At 38.2% G+C, this 23,077-nt stretch overlaps 1 protein-coding gene across 3 annotated transcripts; it reads left to right on the plus strand.

The window, feature by feature from the left end:
- Nucleotides 1-274: 274 nt before the first annotated feature.
- LOC130999230 (uncharacterized) lies at nucleotides 275-14,007 on the plus strand. Of its 3 annotated transcripts, none has more exons than XM_057924735.1 (12): nucleotides 275-1,088; nucleotides 2,002-2,410; nucleotides 7,315-8,829; nucleotides 8,899-9,276; nucleotides 9,359-9,714; nucleotides 9,796-9,901; nucleotides 10,108-10,362; nucleotides 10,466-11,494; nucleotides 11,592-12,611; nucleotides 12,696-12,803; nucleotides 13,043-13,231; nucleotides 13,314-14,007. In XM_057924735.1, exons 1-12 carry the CDS (start codon nucleotides 310-312, stop codon nucleotides 13,779-13,781), a joined length of 6,612 nt encoding a protein of 2,203 aa, XP_057780718.1. In that variant the 5' UTR covers nucleotides 275-309; the 3' UTR covers nucleotides 13,782-14,007. The 3 variants fall into 3 exon arrangements, with proteins under 3 accessions (XP_057780718.1, XP_057780719.1, XP_057780720.1); XM_057924736.1 differs by having other exon boundaries at nucleotides 9,799-9,901; XM_057924737.1 differs by having other exon boundaries at nucleotides 13,363-13,604.
- Nucleotides 14,008-23,077: the final 9,070 nt, after the last annotated feature.

Below are 23,077 nucleotides of genomic sequence, written 5' to 3' on the forward strand. Positions count from 1 at the left end.
TTATTTTATTTACTCACTTTGATGGATTTTTTAAAACTCGTATCATTCTCATTGTGTACTCATTTGAAAGATGTACGAAATATCAATTAATTTTACTAGTTTATAATTGTTGTGAATGGTGTGTTTTAAAACCCAAATTAAAGTCATTAATAGTTTTGAGACTTTGTGAATTTATGATATTTTAAGATTTGTTGACGTGAATTGTGATTTAAAAATGCCGTTACGTCGACCCATACATTCATCACCGCTACAGTTATATACTTATATATATCTCCGCAGATGGTGTGAGGAAGAGTGGAGCGAGCATAGATGGCTTATGCTGCAGTGATTTCCCTTATGCAAACAATACAACGTCTTCGAAATTCTTCTCGATTTTCTCGAGAAAGCTTGGGATCTGCGTCGGAGGAGGCGGCATCCCTACAGAGAGTCTTGAAAGGACTCGACGATCACGGCGGAGGCGGTGGCGGAGGGGAGAGGCTGGACGCTTTGGATGGCCAGATCAGAGAGGCGGCGAGCAAACTTGAAGATTTTCTGATACTCCATCAATCAGATAATGGTGGAGATGAATTAGTTTCTTCGGAGATGATGAGGTGGTTTGCTGAAACTGCGAAGAAGTTGAGGGAGGATTACGCCGCAGAACTAGACAATGACGATGGGGGCGAGGGTGAGGGCGGTGGCGCAGAATCATCAGAAACTGATGACTCCGGTGCAGACATGGTTGGATACTCTGATGAACTGAACCATGTGAAATGGCACATGAGAAACGCCGTGAGGCCAGACGACTGGGCGGCTGTGTCGATGTTCGGGCGGCCGGGCACCGGAAGATCGTACGGGGCGTGGGAGGTTTTCCAGTGCTCACAACAACTACAAACATTCCACTGCGGCGTGTGGGTTACCGTAGCCCCCAACAGTCACCGGAAAGATATCCTCGGCGGCATTCTCTCTCAGGCTCGAATCTATCTCAACTGTGGCAACCGGGAGGTTGCGGTGGGGGCCGGGCAAGATGCCGCGGGGCTCAAGGGGAGCGAGGAGAACGAGGAAGAATTTGCGATCAGGTTCAGTCTGCTCAACATACTGGCGGGGCGGAGGTAGTATTAATTCAACTCAAATTCGTGAAACTATTCGAGCTAATTGTTAAATTAGGATCGTAACTTTCAGTGTTTTCAAAAATGAACTATATGATACAAAATTTGAAAATGAGAACTATGTATAGTATTTTTTATATTTACACTTCTATTTCGGACCGTGATGGAAACTATAGTTCTCATTTTGATGTGTAAATAGGAGTGTAAATGTAGAAAATGGAAGCTATAGTCCCTATTTTCAAATTCGGTAACATATAGTCATCATTTTTAAATTCCATAACATATAATCATCTTTTTGAAAAATACTAAAAGTTACGATCTTATTTTAATAATGAGCTCAAACTATTAATTCGAATATCTTTCAAATAGTACTAATTAACTTGAAATAGTATACAATATTTCTAGCCTTTACCCTCGCGCGTACCCAACTTTTAAAATGAAATTCTATATGATTTACACGCATAACTAAAATTCATGTAAGAGTGTAAATAAAATAAAATAAAATTGTTTGTGTAAAGTAACTAAAGTAAAAAATGGCTACTAGTTTTATCTTTTTACTCCCCCGGTCCAAGTTCACGTCCACGAAAAAAAGTTCTAGTTACCTCTTCTTTGTGTCCACAAAAAAGAGTTTCATTTCACTTTCTGAACAAATACATCTTATATGTTCTTTTATATTTAATTATAAATTATATTTTTATTCTATTTTTTTTATACTCACACTACCACTATAAAAGTGTAATTTTTTTCAACTCACAACAATTTTAACAACTTTATTAAAACTCGTGTCCATTTTTAAACAAGACTTTTTTGGGTGGATGGAGGAATTATTTACTATAGGGTATGCCCTATATGCCGCCTCATATTAATTGAATGAAAAAAAAATATTTGTATTTGAATTCGAATCGTACCACTCCAGGTACATAATCGTGTTGGATAATGTGAACAACACGGGAATGTTGGAGTACTTGCTGCAGGCGTTTCCGGTGCAGAACAACGGGAGCGTAGTGTTGGTGACGACGAGCGCCGTCGACGTAATGAACCATCGGTCGCTGCTTTTATCTGAAAACTCGGAAGATTGGGCCTTACAGTATGAGGACATGTGGTGGGATCTCCTCCGGTCTACGCTGTTGGGGTGGCAGCCGATCTCGTCGGAGTTGGAAGAAGTGGGGAGGAAGGCTGTCCGAAACTGTAGAGGCCGCTATTTTTGTTTGGTGAAGCTTATCTTCTTGTTATGGAAAGCCGACAGGAGTGTGGAGGCGTGGAGCCAGGTAGCCCATGATGAACACCATCCAATCTTCCACGAAATTGTTGATGAACTATCATATGTAAGTACAGCTTTTCTCTTCCTATCAAAATCTATACCTATTATAAAAGAGCCTTGTTTTACAAAATTTGATTTGCCTAATATGTCCCTATTTCTTAATCTATTTTAAGGACAATAGTGTAATATCATATTATTATTATTATTATTATTATTATTATTATTATTATTATTATTATTATTATTATTATTATTATTATTATTATTATTCTAATCTTTTTTATTTAGTTGATTATTGTCATAATAATGAACATAAAAGAATTCAACTCCAATCACAATTCTAAACAAGTTCGATTTTATCTATATTTATCACATATAAATATATTATTTAAATCCAAGACTTATTAATTTTTTTAAACAAATTTATAAAGAAAAACTCAACGAAGTATGTTATTAAGTCCTACTACAATCTAAATCTATATACACAAAAAGATTCAAAAAATACATAAACACATCGAGGAAATATTTTTTAGTTAGATAAGTATCAAACAATAGTATTGTTATCCTTCTACGGAAATAAAATTAGTAAAGTTAAATTACGTAAATAATTTGATTGGATAAAAAGGCAAAAACATGGGTGAGACTGATCGAGTGTATGGATGAGAGGGTCGGGGAAGGGTTGGGGCGCGGGTCAGCGGGGTCTGGGCGCAGGTCGCGGGTCTCAGGTCGGTTGAAAAATACGGATAATTCAAAGTAATTATTGTTGTGATGAAAAAATATTTTTTTTTCCGTGATGATTGCCATTTTTACCCACGAGAACTTGTACTTTTCATTTATTTGGTCAAGTAATTATTATTCGTAAGATAAGGTAACCATTGATATGAAGAAATGTAATGTTTCAATAAATATCATAATATATATAAAAAAAAGCAAAAAAATATTGTTGCAACTAAGAATTGAACCAACGAGAGATGATAGATGAAGGAGCGTACCACTGAGCTAACAAATGTTATTTGTAGAGTAGCAGATACTTTTTATTTATTCGCTCCTGGTGAGAACCAGTCTCATGTAAGACCAACTCATATAGAAAAGTTACACATCAATATAAAGGATATTTCATTTAATTCTATTCATCTAATTAATTCGCAATTTAGATTTGAAGTTTTTATACTGACTTCTAGGGTGTTAATTTAAGTTCTATTTTTATTCCTACAAAAATTCTACTCCCTCCGTCCATGAAAGAACTTCCTAGGAGGGAGTGGCACGGGTTTTAAGAAAAAATATTGTTGAGTGTATTGAGAGTGGATAAAAAGTAGTTGAGTGTATTGGGAGTGGTGAAAAGGTGTTATAATTAATATTGGGAGTTGTGAAAAGTGAAAAGTAAGAGGATTATAAGTGGTGGGGTATAGTCCAAAAATAGGTAGGAAGTTCTTTTGTGGACAACCAAAAATGAAAGATAGAAAGTTCTTTCGTGGACGGAGTGAGTATTATTATTACTATCGATATTATTTTAATTTAATACATTACATTAGTATATATTAAAAGTTTTGAATATGATTACATTACTATATATTAAAAGAAAAAATAATTTAAACCCTCAAAATAAAGATTTAAAAAAATGTAAATACTTAAGGATATGATTATTAATATATAGGATAACATATCTTCAGAATGTGCACTTAAAAAATTATTATGGATAAATAATATAACACACAACTTTATGCGATATTTCTCTAATTTTGACGTAGATGCTAATTAGTAATTACCATTGGAAGAAGATATGGAAAATAATGCATTAGTTTGACAAAAAATAATGCACGACTATTATGATATATTCAAAAATTACTTTAAGCAACATTTGTACATTAATTCATAAAGTAATCGTACTAATTTTTTTGTTCAACTTTCAACTTTCAACTTTCAACTTTCAATTTTCAAATTAAATTAATTCATTAGTTTGACAATCTTTTATGTGGAGTTATGTATTCATTTATAGCCTACATACCTAATTCTTTCAAAATAATTAAGAGCTTCTATAAATATTACTCTTAGGAGGCCCTTGCTATCTTATAGATCCATCAAATTATAAAAATATGCATGGCATTAGTTAGGAATGAGACTTTGAGAAGAAGACATAATTTTGATAGTGTAAGGGGGCGTTTACTATTGAGGGTTAACTTAATAGGGAAAGATAGCATATACTCCCTCCGTCCCGGCCAAGACGATACATTTGTTTTTCGGCGCGAAATTTAAGGAGTCGTAGATTAGTATTTTAAGTGTATAATAATAAAGTGATAAAGTAGGAGAGATAATGTAATAAAGTGATAAAATAAGAAAGAGAAAGCAATAAAGTGATAAAATAAGAAAGAAAATGTAATAAAGTGATAAAGTAGGAGAGAGAAGGTAATAAGAGAATACTTAATTAGTGTTAATTAAGTGTTTAAAATTTCTTATTAATTTTTGCCAAATATAGAAATGTATCATCTTCGTTGGGATGGCCCGAAAAGGAATATGTAGTATCTTGGGCGGGACGGAGGGAGTATATGTTAACTCATTATTTATTAAGATGAATTCAAATTTTAAGATATCTCAATACCCTTGATAATTTCTATAGTTTAAGATAACCGGCTTGTGTTTTATCCAATTGAAAGGGGATTGGAGAAATCCCATTAATATGCATAAAAATTCTCAATTATGTATATTTTAAATCATGAAAAGTAAATGCATCTTAAATTATCTACAAATATTAAAATAACCATTTTACTTAACCAAAGATTGATTCTAATAACAAAAATAAAAATATAATAATGCTAACCACTACTACCCAAAATGCCCTTTTATAAATATATATTTTTTGAACTTTTACAAAACAAATTTTGAAAATTTGATAGATTTTATAAAATTAGTTTTTACAAAGTTATATTTGTAAAAACAAATCAAAAACCTTAAATCACGTTTAATCAAGTGTTAATGGTGTGAAACGTACAAAATTTGGATAGTATGGCTACAACTTAATTTGTTCACATTTACTCTATGGGCAATTTTGTCTAAAGTGTTAAGAAAAATGATTATTTAAAGGTATTGACACAAAAGAAAAATGGGACATTCCTTATTATTGATCTTCAAATTTCAAGTATATATGAGTATCATATAGTGAACTCTCTTTTTGTATACCATGTAACTATAGTAATTATACCTAGCCATAATAACAATTAGTTTTATGATTTAGAAATATTTAATTGGATTAGTGGGACTATATAAGATGATAGCAAAACAACTTTTTTTGTCTTGTAATTAGAAAAATATAATATGTGCATTTTCTTCGTCTAATCTTACTTAATTATATTAATTATATTATAATATATTATCATTATAACTACAATACAATTTTGATGGTCAAAATTCTACACACGTATATGATTTTATTTTATTTTTTATTTATTTCTTTCTACCTTCTTGCAAACATTTATTAAAGTTAATAATCAATAATTAATAGTATTATACTCTCTCCGTCTCCAAAATAAGTTCCTCTTTGGGGACGGCACGAGTTTTAAGAAAAAATGGTAAAGTGTATTGATAGTGGAGAAAAATATGTTATAATTAATATTGGGAGTGGTGAAAAGGTGTTATAATTAGTATTGAGAATGGTGAAAAAGTGAAAAGTAAGAATAAATAAAGTATTATTAGTGGTGGGGTAGTTGTCCAAAAATGGAAAGAAAGAAAGATGAACTTATTTGGGGGACGTCCCAAAAAGGAAAAAAAATGAACTTATTTCAGGGACGGAGGGAGTAATATTTTTATCTTTAAATATATTATTGTTTTTAATAAAGAGGTAATACGTGCAACGCACGTAAACTCTGCTAGTAAAATAAAAGATGCCTTAGCCTTTTTATTTTCTTTTATAATACTCCCTCCCTCCATTCACGAAAAATAATTTGCCATAATTTTCTTTTTGGTCCATCTAAAAAAAATTATCACTTTTATTTATAGTAACATGGCCCACACAACTCCACTAAGATTTAAAATAGGACCCTTACTGCACTTACATTTTGTTAAAATTCGTATCGTGTGACAAAGTTTTTGTGGACAGAGGAAATATAAGATTTTATATTCAATGCATGATTGATGTGGTACACTGAATCTCATTCCATGATTGATTATCCTCTTTAACATTATATTCTACACTTTTCAACTCCCTTATTAAGACTCTAATTACTATAATTAGTATTAAAACAATAATTTAAATTAATTAAGTAAGGAGTAAAGTTTGTGATTTGAATAATATAGAATATTAAAATGAAGTTTCAAATCTATTAGGTAACAACAACTTTGTCATTTCAAACTCAAAAGAATGGATAGTTTTATAATTTTCTTTAGGGTTAATTTGTTTTAAATCCAAAAACTTTACACAATTTTTGGTTTTTCCCAAAACAAATAAAAATGTGTTCTAAATACACAAACTTTCACACATTTTGGAATTTCCCACGAAAGTCAATTCAGATAAAATTAAATCTGTCTTAGAGTCGGATTTTGTTGTCGTGTAATATCTTAAAGGTTTAATTTGGTACAATTAGTTTCACAATAATTAAAATATCCAAGTTTTATAATATATAACATCATATATATCTTCCACGTCAGCAAAATTCAGCGTCACGCCAGATTCAATTTTGTCTGAATTGACTTTTATGGGAAATTCCAAAAATTATGAAAGTTCATGTATTTAGAACAAACTTTTATTTATTTTAGGAAAAACCAAAAACTGTGTAAAGTTATGTATTTAAAACAAATTAACCCTTTTCTTTATAGTGATATCTTTCGGGTTTTTTTTTTTTTTTGTGTGTTTTGTGTTTGAGAATTGGTACAAGCTACCCTAGTTAAAATATGAATTTAAAGTCTAATTTTTCAAATCTGATTTGACATACATATTTCACACACTCACTCTTGTATTGTTGAAAAACTAACCGCCAGGTACGTAAAATCAAAGAAGACTTGAACAATTTTACGGCTAGTGACAAGGCTGCCTTATCCTATTTCATCGAACATGTTGATGTACCAACTAACGGTAAATTTATGAAGGGGATGCTCTTCCCAGAAAGGAAGTTCTTCCCAAAGATGGAAGTGATCTCATTTGTTGGAATGGCGGGCATTGGCAAGACAACATTTGTTAAGAAGGTTTATGAATATGTTAAGATTTTGTCTGAATACGAGAATATTGATTTGCGTTATTACGATCACTGTGTGTGGCTTACTGTAGGCCCAAAATACAAATCAGAAGATATATTCACAGATATTCTAGCTCAGATATTTCCAGACATTGATAAAATGGAAATTAAAGGAGATGGTGAACTTGCTGGTGATTTGATCCAACTCTTGCTGAACAAGAGGCTCTTGATTGTGTTGGACGATGTGTGGAGCGAAGCTCCATTGGAGCACTTGGTGAAGTTGTTTCCAAACATCAAGGGCAGAGCTTTTGTGACTACTAGGATAGGGAAAGTGGCACGTTCTGAAAAGGTCCACATTGTTCGTGAAATGCACTTACTAAGTAAAGAAGAAAGCTGGAAGCTTCTTTGTGAGAAGGTGTTTGTTGAAGAAGATAATTGCCCTTTTGATCTGAGGAGAAGTGGGATGAAAATTGCTGAGAATTGTGATGGTCTCCCTCTCACGATTCTCAAAATAGCTAGCCTCATATCCAAAGACCTCACCGCGGAGTACTGGAACGATGTAGCAAAGAAGAATTCGGATTTCGTGAGTGCGTTGCAAGACTTATCTGAAACTCTAATTCCAATCTACAGCAACCTGCCTCAGTATTTAAAACCCTGCTTTCTCTACATGGGAGTGTTTCCGGAGAGCTGCGAGGTCTCCACCTACAGAATCATCAAGCTCTGGAGTGCTGAGGGTTTTCTCGAACAAGGAGATGAAGAGTTCGCTGTAGAATGCTTGTTGGAGCTTGTCGATAGAAATCTTTTGATGAGATCCGATTCCGCAGCCAAGACTACTTGTCGCCTTAATTCTGTTTTATGGTATCTAACCAACACTGAAGCAGCGAGGAGCAGCTTCTTCTATGTCTTGAGAGGGACTACTTATCGCGATTCCATCAAGGCGGCGCGCAGGTTCTGCATCCGCAACTGCATTTTGCTGAGCATTAAAGACGTGCATTGCGCGATGATGGGGTCGGCTTCAACTGCGCATTCCTTTCTTTGTAGTGGCGAATATCATCAGTACCCGGTGCCGGTATGCTGGGAGCTGAGGCTGCTGAGGGTGTTGGATGCTGCGGCAATCCGTTTCTATGATTTCCCCATTGAAGCAGTGGCGCTCATTCATCTCAGGTACCTCGCTATCACCTGCGACGGAGGCCTTCCGTCTACCATCTCCAATCTGCGGAATTTGGAAGTTTTGATTGTCAGTCGCCATCTCCGCCTGTCTGGAGATTCTTCCTACCTGCCTATGGAGATATGGGATATGAAGGAACTCAGACATATTCAGGTTATTTTAATTTTTTAAAAAAGGAGGATCAATAATGATTTCTGATTAATTTTTTACCGATTGGTTCAGGTCACAGGAAGCAACCTACCGATCCCTAATACTAGCGGCGCCGTCTTACCGAACCTGGTGACTCTGTTGGATGTGGGCTACCACACTTTCACTGAGGAGGTTCTGAGAGGAATCCCCAATCTACAAAAGCTAGGGATTCAGATTGATTTGGCGCCTGGTGATGCTCCTGATCCCTTTCATGAATACCTGAACCGGATCTCCAGTCTCAGCAAACTAGAATCACTGGAATGCGTGGTGGTGAATCCTGAGGTTGAGCCCGGGGTTGCTCCGCCGGCTCCTCGCTCGATGTTCCCGCCGAGTCTGGAACGGCTGAGCTTGAGCGGGCTGGGGTATCCATGGGAGTACATGAGTATCATTGAAGAGTTGAAGAATCTCAGGGTGCTGGATTGTTTATTTATTTATTTTGATTTTTTTATGAAAAGATGATCAATAATGATTACTCATTTTTCTCTATACATAGGTGTTGGAGTTACGAGGATACGCTTTTCAGGGAGAAAAGTGGGAGACAGGTTTGAGGGCTTTCCGAAAACTGGAACGTCTTGTGATTGAAGATACAGATTTGGTGTGGTGGAAGACTACAGTTTACAGCTTTCGTAAGCTTAAACATCTGATCATTAAACACTGTTACATGTTGGAAGAAGTCCCTAGTAGTGTTTTGGCGGGGCATCATACATTTGAAGTAGTTGACTGCAATCCTTTGGCTGCGGCGAATTGGAAAGAGATGATAAGAATGAGGAGTGGAAGCATCGCACTTCCAGCGGCTACAGATCGACATTCAAAACTTCATATGAACTTCTCTTGGGAAGTCGGTAAAAGGTTAGCCATTTAATTCAATACTTTTATTCGATTACTCGTTTACCGTTAATTAATTTAAGAGTTTATGTGAAATTGTGAAAGTAGCAAAAGCCGGCCCTCGTTACCAGGCATAGCAGCTTCCGCACTCAGGCCGCCACCCCCTGTCCATCTCCCCCGTCGCGCTGTCATCGTTAGACAACTACTTCAGGTGAAATCTCTGAGGCTTAATAAGGATGTTTAATTGATTCCCATTGCCGCATACTCCCTCCATAAGTGCGGTCTTTTTATTATTTTCATCGTCCATAATAAGTATATACTTGGTTATTTTAGGACATATATTCTTATATTTTAAAAAAGTACTATTTTTAATTTAAGATGTGGACTTACATGCGGCAAACCACATCTTTGTGGTAGGGGCAAGTCGAGCCGAGTCGGGCCGAGATGCATAGACATCGCGACCATGCCACTTCGCGTACGGGTGCAATGCACCATGATCCTCTGATGCAGGATCCTCCACGTCAGAGGCGCGGGATGGGCGACGCTGACGTGGATGAGATTAGTACTCCCCCAAGGCCCCCATTTTCAGCCCTTCAGAAGCAGTCTTTCTACGAGTTTCCACGATCAGGCTCGTACTCCGACGTGGACGACCATCAGATGCACCTTTTGAAAGTTGGCGAAGCAAATTAATTATATTTTATATTCTAAATTATTTGTTTTAATATTTATTTAATCTAATTCTATTTTTTTAATTTTTTTTTTAATTTTTAAACAGCAAATCCAACAGTGGTACATTGAACAACAACAGAGACTAGCCGTTCAGGAGCAGCCTAGTATGAGCATTACGTCGGCTGAATTTCTCCTCCATCAATCGCATCATGGCGGAGATGAATTACTTTCTTCTGAGATGAGGTTGAGGGAGGATTATGCAGCGGAACTAGACAATGACGACGGGGGCGGGGGCGAGGGCGGTGGCGGTAGCGGTGGCAGTGGCGCTTCATCATCGGAAACTGATGACTCTGATGCACACATGGTTGGATACTCTGATGAACTGAACGTTGTGAAATGGCACATGACTAAAGCCGTGAGGCCAGACGACTGGGCAGCTGCGTCGATCTTCGGGAAGTTGGGCACCGGAAGAACATACGCGGCGTGGGAGGTTTTCCAATACGTACGACAAGTAGAAGCTTTCAAGTGCTGCGTGTGGGCGGCCGTGGGCCCCAGACGTCACCGCAAGGCGGTCCTCCTGGGCATCCTCTGCCTGCTTCTGAACATAGTAAACGGTAACAGAGGAGGCGACGGGAAGGCGGCGGAGGTCGGAGAAGACGACATGTTGTTCGAGGTGAGCGAGGAGGACTACGTGAGGGGCGGTGTGGCCGAGCTACTGGCGGGGAAGAAGTACATGATCGTGTTGGATGACGTGGATGACACTGGAATGTTGGACTACTTGCTGACGGCGTTTCCGGTGCAGAACAACGGGAGCCTAGTGTTGGTGACGACCAGCGCCGTCGACGTCAGAAACCATCCGTCGCTGCGTCTAACTAGTACTAACTTGGAAGATCGGGGCTTACAATATGAGGACATGTGGTGGGGTCTTCTCCGGTGTAAGCTGTCGGGGCCCGTCTCGCCGGAGTTGGAGGAAGTGGGAAGGAAGGCTGTCCGGAACTGTGGATGCCGCTTTTTTTGCTTTGTGAAGCTTATCTTCTTCTTATGGAGCACCGACTGGAGCGTGGAGGCGTGGAGCCAAATAGCCGATGATCAACACCATCCAATCTTCCACGAAATTATTGATGAACTATCAGATGTAAGTACAACTTTTCTCTCCGTGTAGAGTTGGTATCAATTTTATATAAATATAAAAACATTTTAATTTATTTTCCGTGTATTGAATCTCACTCCAGGTACGTAAAATCAAAGAAGACTTGAACAATTTTACAGATAGTGACAAGGCTGTCTTATCCCATTTTATCGAAGATATTGATGCACCAACTGGCGTTCAATTTATGAAAGAGAAGCTCTTCCCGAAAAGGAAGTTCTTCCCGAATATGGAAGTGATCTCATTTGTTGGAATGGCGGGCATTGGCAAGACAACATTTGTTAAGAGGATTTATGAATATGTTAAGATTTTGCCTAATTATGAGCATTGTGCGTGGCTTACTTTAGGCCCAAAATATAAATCAGAAGATATATTCATAGATATTCTAGCTCAGATATTTCCAGACATTGACAAAATGGTAATTAGAGAAGATGCAGAACTTGCTAGTGATCTTATCCAAGTGTTACTGAACAAGAGGGTCTTCATTGTGTTGGACGATGTGTGGAGCGAAGCTCCATTGGAGCACTTGGCGAAGTCGTTTCCAAACATCAAGGGCAGAGCTTTTCTGACTACTAGAATAGGGAAAGTGGCACGTTCTGAAAAGATGCACATTGTTCGTCAAATGCACTTATTAAGTAAAGAAGAAAGCTGGAAGCTTCTTTGTCAAAAGGTGTTTATTGAAGAAGATAACTGCCCTTTTGATCTGAGGAAAAGTGGGATGAAAATTGCTGAGAATTGTGATGGTCTCCCTCTCGCAATTCTCAAAGTAGCCAGCCTCGTGTCGAGAGACCTCACCGCGGAATACTGGGACGATGTAGCAAAGAAGAATTCGGATTTCGTGAGTGCGTTGCAAGACTTATCTGATACACTAGAAGCTGTTGTTGAAGAGCAACGACCCGCAGCTGCTTTGTTGCCACCGTACGCGAGCAGTGCGACTCCACGTCCGCTTTCGCCAACGCTACAAACAAGGTTTGCAAAGTATATGTCCGATGCTGGTTCAGGAGGTCGAGTGCTGGCGATGGTCCTTAAGGAGAGTGACGGCAACTCCCTAGAGTATGATTTTTTTGCAGATATCGTGGACCAGAGCAAAGATTTGGTGATTGGGGTACAAACTTGTTTATTTTTTTGCATTATGTTTGTTATAAATGATCTTTTACTATTGAATTCTTATATATTTAGTTTGATGCAGGCTATTGATTTGTACATGTTGGCGTTGAGGATTAGGTTGATCGCCAAGAATGTTCTATTACAGAGTGTTAACTCTGATAAAACCATCGTCTGCGACACCGATTTATTCGTAAGATTTTATCTTATTGTGGTAAATTCATAATTATTTTTACACAAAATCTCTTGTACAACCGGTTCTTACCCTGCCCAGATCCAATTCACTTACTATATGTATTTGGGTTTGGATAGTTCAGGACCTCCAGATGGATAAGGATATTGATCTTGGGTGACCGGGTTGTATCATATAATCGGTTGTACAGGAGACCTCCTCTTATTTTTAACTATTACCTAATTATGATACCGTAATAGATATACTTGAACAATGAGTGGGTGAAGATATGTAATCACTGGCGTGAACTCCAATCCACGCGTGAAGAGGACCACGTTCAATTTGGCGATGAAAGTTACCGCAGTTGGAGACCCGAAGAGGAGTGGGTCAATGCAATTCGAGGTATAGGCGTTCCGAATACTCAAAGATCATGGATCAATGCAACTCAGGTAACTTATTCATTTGGCGATTATGATTTTTTTTATATACTAAATCATTATTGTCTTTATTTGAACTGTGTGATTATATTAGGTTATTGTCCCTTGTCTCGTCGGTTCACACTATGTTGTATGTCGATTAGATCTCCATGAGGGGATCTGTGAGTTATACGACTCGCTCCATTATTGTCTTAATGAAGATACTCGTGCATACCGAGTTCAACAACTCTCTGGAATACTTAAGCTACTAGCTCGTTTGTTGTTGTTTGGTGAATGGTTCGCTTATAGTCCGATTCGATCTCCCAATTTCCAAAATCGGATGGAATTTATTTTGAGGGTAGCTGCACCGACACTGCAGTTTAATCAGGCAGACAATATTAGTTGCGGCGTATTCTGTTGCATGCAAGTAGAGCGGCTTATTGCCGATTCACCCTCCATTGAATGGGGTCATGACCACGTCACCGAGTATAGGTGGAACATTGCTGCTAGGATATTTGATTTGTGTGAGACCCTAGAGGTAGAGCTAGAAGACTTACGGGTTTGTCCAGATTTGTCCAATTGAGTATAAGAGGCTGCTTTCTCATTTTTCTAGGGCACATTTTCCCAGAAGCAGTTCTAGTCGCTGCTGCAGACACCATTTTCATAGTTAGGGTTTATTCGCTTTAATATTTCATTCTTACACCTAGAGTAATTCAGTAGTTAAAGATTATTGTTCAGTTATCGTCATTTACTGTAAGTCACTATTTATTGCCTAGATAATACTCTTGATTTATGATTTCATTGCAGTATCTATTGTTCTTTCTATGCTCTTTAGATTAATTTTTATTTATGATTTAGATTGTTGTCTAGATAATTGATGTTCTTATTTAAAAAAAATCCTAGAGTAGAATTACATGCTATTTCATTATTGTTTATTTACATTTGATTTAAGCCTAGATAGTTTTATATGATTTATTTCAATTACGTGCTAGTTAATGAGAGAGAGTGTCAGACCCAAATTATTTATTAGAGTGTTAAGGTTTAATTTCTTGTTAATTGTGTGCAACACAAGTGAACACCCCGCTTAGCCTTCATTGAGAATACGACTTGGGTTAGCTTATTCCACTGCAATTGACCTCGTACGATTGGAAGTTAATTCAATCGGTGTTTTGAGTTGAGTCAATAAGTACTTGATATATCAATGATACGAGTGTTCTATACTAGTGACCACTCGAAACGAACTTCAAGGTTAAGCGTGCTTGACTTAGAGCACAACTAAGATGAGTGACCCACTGGAAAGTTCGTCTTAACGTATGCAATTAAGTTCAAAATACAATATAAATACAAAAATACTTGTGGGGTGTAAGAATAAATAAATAAATATTTTCTGAAAAAAAAATTACCGACGGCGGCACCGCCCTCGATAATTACCGAGGACACCGCCGTCAGTACATTGGGGGGAAAAATTCCATCAACCTCCGGCGACTGTTACCGACGACGGATATGCCTTTGGTAATTACCGAGAGCAAACCACCCGAGATCGTCGATGAGGTTCGCTGACGGCGTTGCCGTCAGTAATTATCGGTGGCGTGTTGGCGCCGTCGCCGATGACATCACCGACGAAAGAATTACCGACGGTGGTGCGATGCCGATAACGCCTTCGGTAATGTACTTTTCGGCGGCATTGGGGGGATTTGCCGTCGGTAAAGCCCGTGTTTTTTGTAGTGGACATTTACACAACGAATTGAGACATATTCTAAATAGAATTTGGACATCTACACACGATGTTCCAAAGATTAAATCTCAACCGTTAAATTATGGATAAATCAATGATATAAATTTTTTCATATTTATATACTCTAAAATTGATTTACAACCTAACCATTTTTTCTCTCTCTTCAAATCCACGAAAGAGTGAAACTTTCATTTTTCCGAGTAAGTACAACCAATTTTACGACGAATCTAGTAAGTTTACATGTTAGTGCAATGTTGTCGGTTCTCACAATAAAATATGGTTTTTATGATAACCAACGTAACTCCTGTTGGAAATATGGTTTTATGCCATATCTGAAAATTATTATTTAATTAAATATTTATTATTTAATTAAAATAATTATTGGATGTTAATCTACACCTCGAGTAGATCAACGTGATATACTTGAAGTCTCAAAACCGATTTCCGGTGAGTGAGATATTGCATGTCAAAGTTTGGAAGTTGAAGAGGGAAAATCAGTTTCAACTTCTGCGTTCAACGATTGCGGCCACCTACCGCAGCCGCCGGAGTTGACTGCCGTCCGTTCACACCGGCAGTTCACACCTTACGTTCACACCTTCCGTTCACACCTTCCGTTCACACTAGGTTTAACACCTATAAATATGGGTGTGTTGTGAGCTTCAGAATTAACGAATTCACTCACAACTCATAACTCACAACATATTCTGCATTCCACCTCAACCTCTAGCTCAGTTCTTGATCCTTATTCAGTTCGCCGGAGCTCGTCGGATTGTGGTGCTACATCCGACGAGACGAAGTCGTTTTACCTTTGGGGAAGATACGCCTAAACCGAAGAGCACTACCGGGGCGATAATCTTCTTGCGGGAAGAGATTCATCTCGACTCGACTTATTTTATACGTATAATTTATTTATACTGTATATTTCAGTTGTATAAAATTATTTGAGTTGTAATTTCTCAAATTATTTTCTTTGTAATATTTTCAATTATTTTGAGTTGTAATATCTCAAAATATTTATTGTAATATCTCGATCGTGTACCCGGTTCTAACAATCGCAAGAAGATTATTTCTCTGCCATTGATACACGTTGGAGAAATGGCTCACACCGACGTCAATATGGACGGCTCCACCACCTCTGCAACCATCGGTTCAACCACGTCGTCAATGTTTTCCTCGTTTGCATCAATGGGGGCTTCAACGTCAACCATGACCCCATTGCAAACATCTAGAACTATTGGTCTTGTCGAGAAACCATCAACGTTCTCGGGCAAGAATTTCAAATATTGGCAAGAAAAGATGCTATTCTACCTCACAACCGTGGGGTTTGCCGGATTCTTGATGGAGGATAAACCTCCAACCCCGAGTGAAGGGGAGACGAGCCAAGAAATTCGTGCCGGATATTTGAACTGGTGCCGCGGCGACTACTTGTGCCGTAACACCGTTCTCATGTCTCTGAACGAACGGCTCTACCGTGTTTTCAAGGTTCAGGAAACCGCGAAACAATTGTGGGAGGCCCTTGATCTAAAGTATCAAGTGGACAAGGCGAATACTACCAAGTATGTCGTTGCCAAATGGTTGGAATATAAAATGGTCGACTCCCGACCATTGATGGACCAAGTGGAAGAGTTCCAAAATCTTTCACATGAGGTTCAAGCCGAAGGGATGCCCTTGGCGGATGCATTGCTCGTTGCAATCATCATAGAGAAATTACCTCCTAGTTGGAGGAAATTTCAAAACCTTTTGAAGCATGAGCGCTCGGAGATGTCCGTGCCGATATTGTTATCCAAGCTTCAAATGGAGGATCACGTGAGAAGTCGTGATCAAAAGGGAAAAGCTCCAATGGAGGCAAAGGCCAATCTCACCGAGAAAGGCGGTCCTTCCAACAAACGTGGTCGTCCTAACCCTAATAATAAGGGTAAAGGGAAGCAAGTTGGTAGTCAACCATCAAAGTTTGATGGTGTATGTTATAATTGTGACAAACAAGGTCACATGGCTAAGGATTGCCGCAAGCCAAAGCGGAAGAAGGCAAAGAGTAACGTGAACAACGTCGAGAAGGACTTCGACGATTGGAACCACGATGACTTTGCTGCCATGATCTCCGAGGTGAATCATGTGGACAATCCTAACGCTTGGTTCGTGGACACCGGCGCTACCGTCCATATATGCATAAATCGTGAGTTGTTCCACAACTACAAGGAAGTGGAAAACAAAACGATAATGGAGGCTAGCGAGCGGACATCCCAAGTCCTTGGCATGGGAGATGTGATTCTTCAACTCACGTCGGGCGTGGAGATCACATTGAAAGACGTATTACACGTTCCAATTGTCCGAAAGAATTTAATTTCGGGCTTTAGGCTTACGAAAAAGGATTTTGAATTGTTTTTCAAATCTGACTATGTTGTAATACGCAAGTGGGGAAAGTTCCTAGGGAAAGGCTATGCCTCCGAAGGACTTTTCAAACTTGGAGTAAGAGCTTGTAAGCCTGCCAAGGCTAAAATCAATAAAGATGCATCAACTGCTTCTGCTTACTTGATTGAGTGTTCTGATTTATGGCATTGTAGACTTGGACATGTTAATCTAAATGCTATAAAGAGATTAGTAAAAATGAATTTACTAAAAGTTGATGAATACAACTCACAACAAAAATGTGAAGTTTGTGTTGAAGCCAAAATGGCTAAGTTACCGTTTAAATCGGTAGAAAGGAGCACTCAACCATTGGAACTTATTCACACCGATGTTTGTGATTTAAAGTTCGTGCAAACTAGAGGTGGCAAGAAGTACTTTATCACCTTTATAGACGATTGCACAAAGTATTGTTACCTTTACTTATTGAAAAGTAAAGATGAGGCTATTGAAGCTTTTAGAAACTTCAAAAATAAAGCCGAGAATCAACTTGGATGTCGAATTAAGATGGTTCGAAGTGATAGAGGTGGAGAATATGTAGCTCCGTTTGCTGAATTATGCAACGAAAGTGGTATAATACATCAAACGACTGCACCTTATTCACCACAATCTAACGGCGTTGCTGAACGCAAGAATCGAACTCTTAAGGAGATGATGAATGCCTTGTTGATTAGTTCAGGATTACCCCAGAACATGTGGGGGGAAGCTGTCTTAACGGCCAACTATATCTTGAACAAGATTCCACTCAAAGGGAAAGATGTAACTCCCTATGAGCTATGGAAAGGAAGAAAACCTTCGTATAAATACCTCAAAGTGTGGGGGTGTTTAGCCAAGGTAGAAGTGCCTTTACCAAAGCAAGTTACAATAGGACCTAAAACGGTGGATTGTATCTTCATTGGTTATGCACATAATAGCAGTGCCTATCGTTTTATAGTGCACAGATCGGAGATACCTGATATACATGTTGGGACAACGATAGAATCAAGGAATGTTATATTCTTTGAAAATATCTATCCTAAAAAGGATAAAGTTACATCGAACTCTAATGATGGAGTAGATGGTGATGCTACAGATTCTATACCTATGGAAGTAGCTAGTAATTCTACTCAAGTAGATGATGCCACGGGTTCTAATCCTGTACCACCTAATAGGAAAAGACCAAGGTCTAAACCTATGGATGTAGAACCAAGACGTGGGGAACGAGTTAGAAAAGCTAATGTCTATGGACCGGATTATGTTGTCTTGATGCTAGATGGCGAACCGATGACTATTAAAGAAGCTATGTCTGGCTCAGATGCAGCTCTCTGGAAAGAAGCCATCGATATTGAGATTGATTCCATTATGCAGAATCATACTTGGGTGCTAGTAGATCTACCACCTGGTGCTAAAGCTTTAGGATGCAAATGGATCCTAAAGAAGAAGTACAAATCTGATGGTACTATAGATAAATACAAAGCCCGACTTGTCGTTCAAGGTTTCAGGCAGAAAGAAGGGTACGATTTCTTCGATACCTATTCACCTGTGACTAGACTAACATCTATTCGGATGCTTCTCGCTATTGCTGCCTTGCACAATCTCGAGATTCACCAAATGGATGTGAAAACTGCGTTCTTGTATGGCGAGTTGGAAGATGAAATATATATGAAGCAACCTGAAGGGTTTGTAGTACCTGGGCAAGAGCACAAAGTATGCAAACTTCAAAGGTCTTTATATGGGTTGAAGCAAGCACCGCTTCAATGGCATTTAAAATTTGACAGTGTAATGTTGTCAAATGGATTCAGAATCAATGAGTGCGATAAATGTATCTACATTAAGAATTCTAATAACGGATATGTTATTGTTTGTCTTTATGTAGATGACATGCTCATCATGGGAAGTAATTCCCGAGTGATTCAAGAAACCAAAGGCATGCTAAGTAAAAATTTTAGCATGAAAGATATGGGCTTAGCTGATGTTATCCTTGGAATTAAAATTCTAAGAAGACCTGATGGTATTACTATATCGCAATCTCACTACGTTGAGAAAGTGTTAAAGAAATTCAACGCTTTTGACAAGCCAATAGCTAAGACACCATGGGAACCTAGTGTGCATTTGAGTGTACACAAGGGAGAACCTGTTGACGCGATAGAATATGCGAAAATTATTGGGAGCTTGTTGTATCTAACAAATTGCACTCGTCCCGATATAGCATGCTCGGTCAACAAGTTGAGCAGCTTTACAGCTAACCCTAGTAATGAACATTGGAAAGCTCTTGAAAGGGTTTTGAGATATTTGAAATATACTCAAAACTATGCGATTCATTATACTAGGGAACCCTCTGTACTTGAAGGGTACTGTGATGCAAATTGGATATCTGATGCCAAAGACTCGTTTTCAACGAGCGGTTATGCATTCACTGTGGGGGGTGGTGCTGTGTCTTGGAAATCCAAGAAGCAAACATGTATTGCTAGATCGACTATGGAATCAGAATTCATAGCTTTGGATAAAGCTGGTGAAGAAGCCGAGTGGCTTAAAAATTTCCTCGAGGATATTCCATGTTGGTCGAAACCTGTGTCGTCCGTGATAATTCATTGTGATAGTCAAACTGCTATCGGACGAGCACAAAATCATTTGTATAACGGTAAGTCGAGACATATTCGTCGACGTCATAATACCGTGAGACATCTGATCACTAGTGGAGTTATCACAATTGATTATATAAGATCAATTGATAACATAGCGGATCCTTTGACAAAAAGTATCCATCGAGATCAGATGTATAAACTGTTAGGGGGAATGGGTTTGAAGTCCACAAATTAAGGATAATCATAGTGGCAACCCAACCATGATGACTGGAGGATCCCAAGAACTTGGTTCAATGGGACAACTAAGCTATGAAAATCCGTGTGTTGAACACTCGAATTGCCTATTCCTTGTAGAACAGTGAGTGTTCGGAAACCTGCACGTGGTGAGGTTAAGTCTTTGACTTTTAATGACTCTAGAACTCCTCGAAGAGGACAAGTATAGCAGGATACTTGAGTTAAGAGTCACCTATGTAAGTGTGAAGTGGGGCCGCTTCGATTGAAACACTTATGAATCCAAAGAGGTGTTCCAAGGCCTGTAATGGACATAAACGTGAGAACGAATAAGGATTGAAGCAATATTGTGTCAATATTGTTGACTCAGTATACACCGAGGAGGACTAGTTCAAGGAACCATATCCACTAGGCCGCCGGTATACTCGATAACATTGACTATGGCAGGTTCAAAGCCACAAGCTACCTTTCCAAATGCAATGTTGTTTCTTAAGAGAACTGAGCTAAGTGTCTGCATACATTCGCATACTGATTTCTCACTCATGTGGGGGATTGTTGGAAATATGGTTTTATGCCATATCTGAAAATTATTATTTAATTAAATATTTATTATTTAATTAAAATAATTATTGGATGTTAATCTACACCTCGAGTAGATCAACGTGATATACTTGAAGTCTCAAAACCGATTTCCGGTGAGTGAGATATTGCATGTCAAAGTTTGGAAGTTGAAGAGGGAAAATCAGTTTCAACTTCTGCGTTCAACGATTGCGGCCACCTACCGCAGCCGCCGGAGTTGACTGCCGTCCGTTCACATCGGCAGTTCACACCTTACGTTCACACCGGCCGTTCACACCTTCCGTTCACACCTTCCGTTCACACTAGGTTTAACACCTATAAATATGGGTGTGTTGTGAGCTTCAGAATTAACGAATTCACTCACAACTCATAACTCACAACATATTCTGCATTTCACCTCAACCCCTAGCTCAGTTCTTGATCCTTATTCAGTTCGCCGGAGCTCGTCGGATTGTGGTGCTACATCCGACGAGACGAAGTCGTTTTACCTTTGGGGAAGATACGCCTAAACCGAAGAGCACTACCGGGGCGATAATCTTCTTGCGGGAAGAGATTCATCTCGACTCGACTTATTTTATACGTATAATTTATTTATACTGTATATTTCAGTTGTATAAAATTATTTGAGTTGTAATTTCTCAAATTATTTTCTTTGTAATATTTTCAATTATTTTGAGTTGTAATATCTCAAAATATTTATTGTAATATCTCAATCGTGTACCCGGTTCTAACAACTCCTATATGTATACACGAAACCAAAAGGAAAATATTTATATGCTCTAGTATGTCGAAATTTTAAACCTAGCTTGTGGGAATTGTTTTGTTAGATATTGGTAGTTAATTAGACTAAATTCATTCTTGTTCCTTTGAGGTGTTGATATGCTACTTAGCTCTTAAACAGCCATGGAATTAATTATCTGTTAAAAGGGAGAATGAATAGATACTAATTGGGAAGCTTCATGCATTGTATCTGTGCTTGTTTTGGCTTGCACACCACTTGCTGGAGTTGACTGAAGACGAAGACTAAGAAAAGCATTTGAACTGGTAATTGCCCAGAAATGTATAAACCATAATACTAGCTAGTAGCTACTACATCAATCATGCTGTCAAATTTGAAATTTCTCTTTTCAATATGCAGTGGTTACAATCTTTTTGTATTTATGCATCATTATGTATCAACATGATCTGTAGCGACTTTAATATCAAAGTCAAGAAAAAAGTTTTAGAATATTCTATTCACATCATATTTCAAGGTCGCAAGGGTTAATAATAATGTTTTATATTTTGAATTTTCATCATTTTTCATAAAATATTCTAAATTTTCATTTTCTACTAAAAAGTCCCGAACTTTTAGCATTTTTCATAATATATTTCGAACTTTCATTTTTTTTAAACATAAAAAATCCTAAATTTTCAGCATTTTTCATAATTCTCTTATACAAAATTGGGCAAAGGTGCAGATTGCCCCCTGAACTACACCCCCTAGAGCTTTTAGCCCTTCATACTCGGTCAAAGCGCGTTGACCTCCTTGAAGTCCCAGAATAAGGGTGCAATTAAGTCCACGCGTTAAACGGTTGTTTAACGCTGTTTCACTTTAATTTTTTTCTTTTTTTATTTGCGGTGGGCCCCACTCCTCTCTCTTTCTCTCCAATGGATTCCCTCACTCTCTTCTCCACCGCCGCCATCTTCCTCGCCGGTGGCTTCTATTGGACTGTGTGTGTATGTGTTGGCTGCAGGTGTTCTTCCTAAACACACCTTGAATTGCATCTGGAAATAAAATCAAATTAAAATACAGTTTCTCACTCTCTATCTCGCAACAAAAAGGGCGAAATACAATGCAGATGAGAAATCTGAATTCTACTGTGCTCATCGTTATCATCTAGTCGGCGAATCCATCTCAATTTGACGCCCGTGCCTCGATTTTGATTTCGATTTCGACGAATCCAGAATCACTCGCGCCGTCGTGTCGCAGAGACCCGACCTCTGTATTATTTTATTGATCTCCGAAAATTTGATTGCGAAATCACCGTGAGAACTATCCCGTTCCCTTTGAATTAGCTCCATTTGATGATTCGGACAGTGTATGGCCTTGATGTGTTTGTCTCTGGTTTTGAGCTTTTGAGATAAATATTGTAGGACTATACTACTTTTGCTAGACAGGAATCTGAAATTTTTGCACATTGTTGTAACTTGTGCTTGTTACTCGCCAGATTTATTTGAAGTAGTGGACCGAAAGGCCAAGCTAGCAGTTGGGGAGAAGCCAGATGAACTTCTTGTTCCCGCCAAAGGTATGTGTCTGGCGATTTTCATCCCCTGCCGTGTTGTATATGGTTCATCGAAATTGTTGACCTAATTGATGGATATTGT

This window comes from Salvia miltiorrhiza, chromosome 8, assembly GCF_028751815.1.
Source record: "Salvia miltiorrhiza cultivar Shanhuang (shh) chromosome 8, IMPLAD_Smil_shh, whole genome shotgun sequence".
NCBI lineage: Eukaryota > Viridiplantae > Streptophyta > Magnoliopsida > Lamiales > Lamiaceae > Salvia > Salvia miltiorrhiza.

Excerpts from the sequence above, each read along its gene's own strand:
- LOC130999230 (XM_057924735.1), top strand. The coding sequence starts at position 310 with ATGGCTTATGCTGCAGTGATTTCCCTTATGCAAACAATACAACGTCTT. Across the intron at positions 10,363-10,465 it reads ATCAGATGCACCTTTTGAAA|CAAATCCAACAGTGGTACAT; the intron begins GTTGGCGAAGCA and ends ATTTTTAAACAG. Across the intron at positions 12,612-12,695 it reads GCAAAGATTTGGTGATTGGG|GCTATTGATTTGTACATGTT; the intron begins GTACAAACTTGT and ends AGTTTGATGCAG.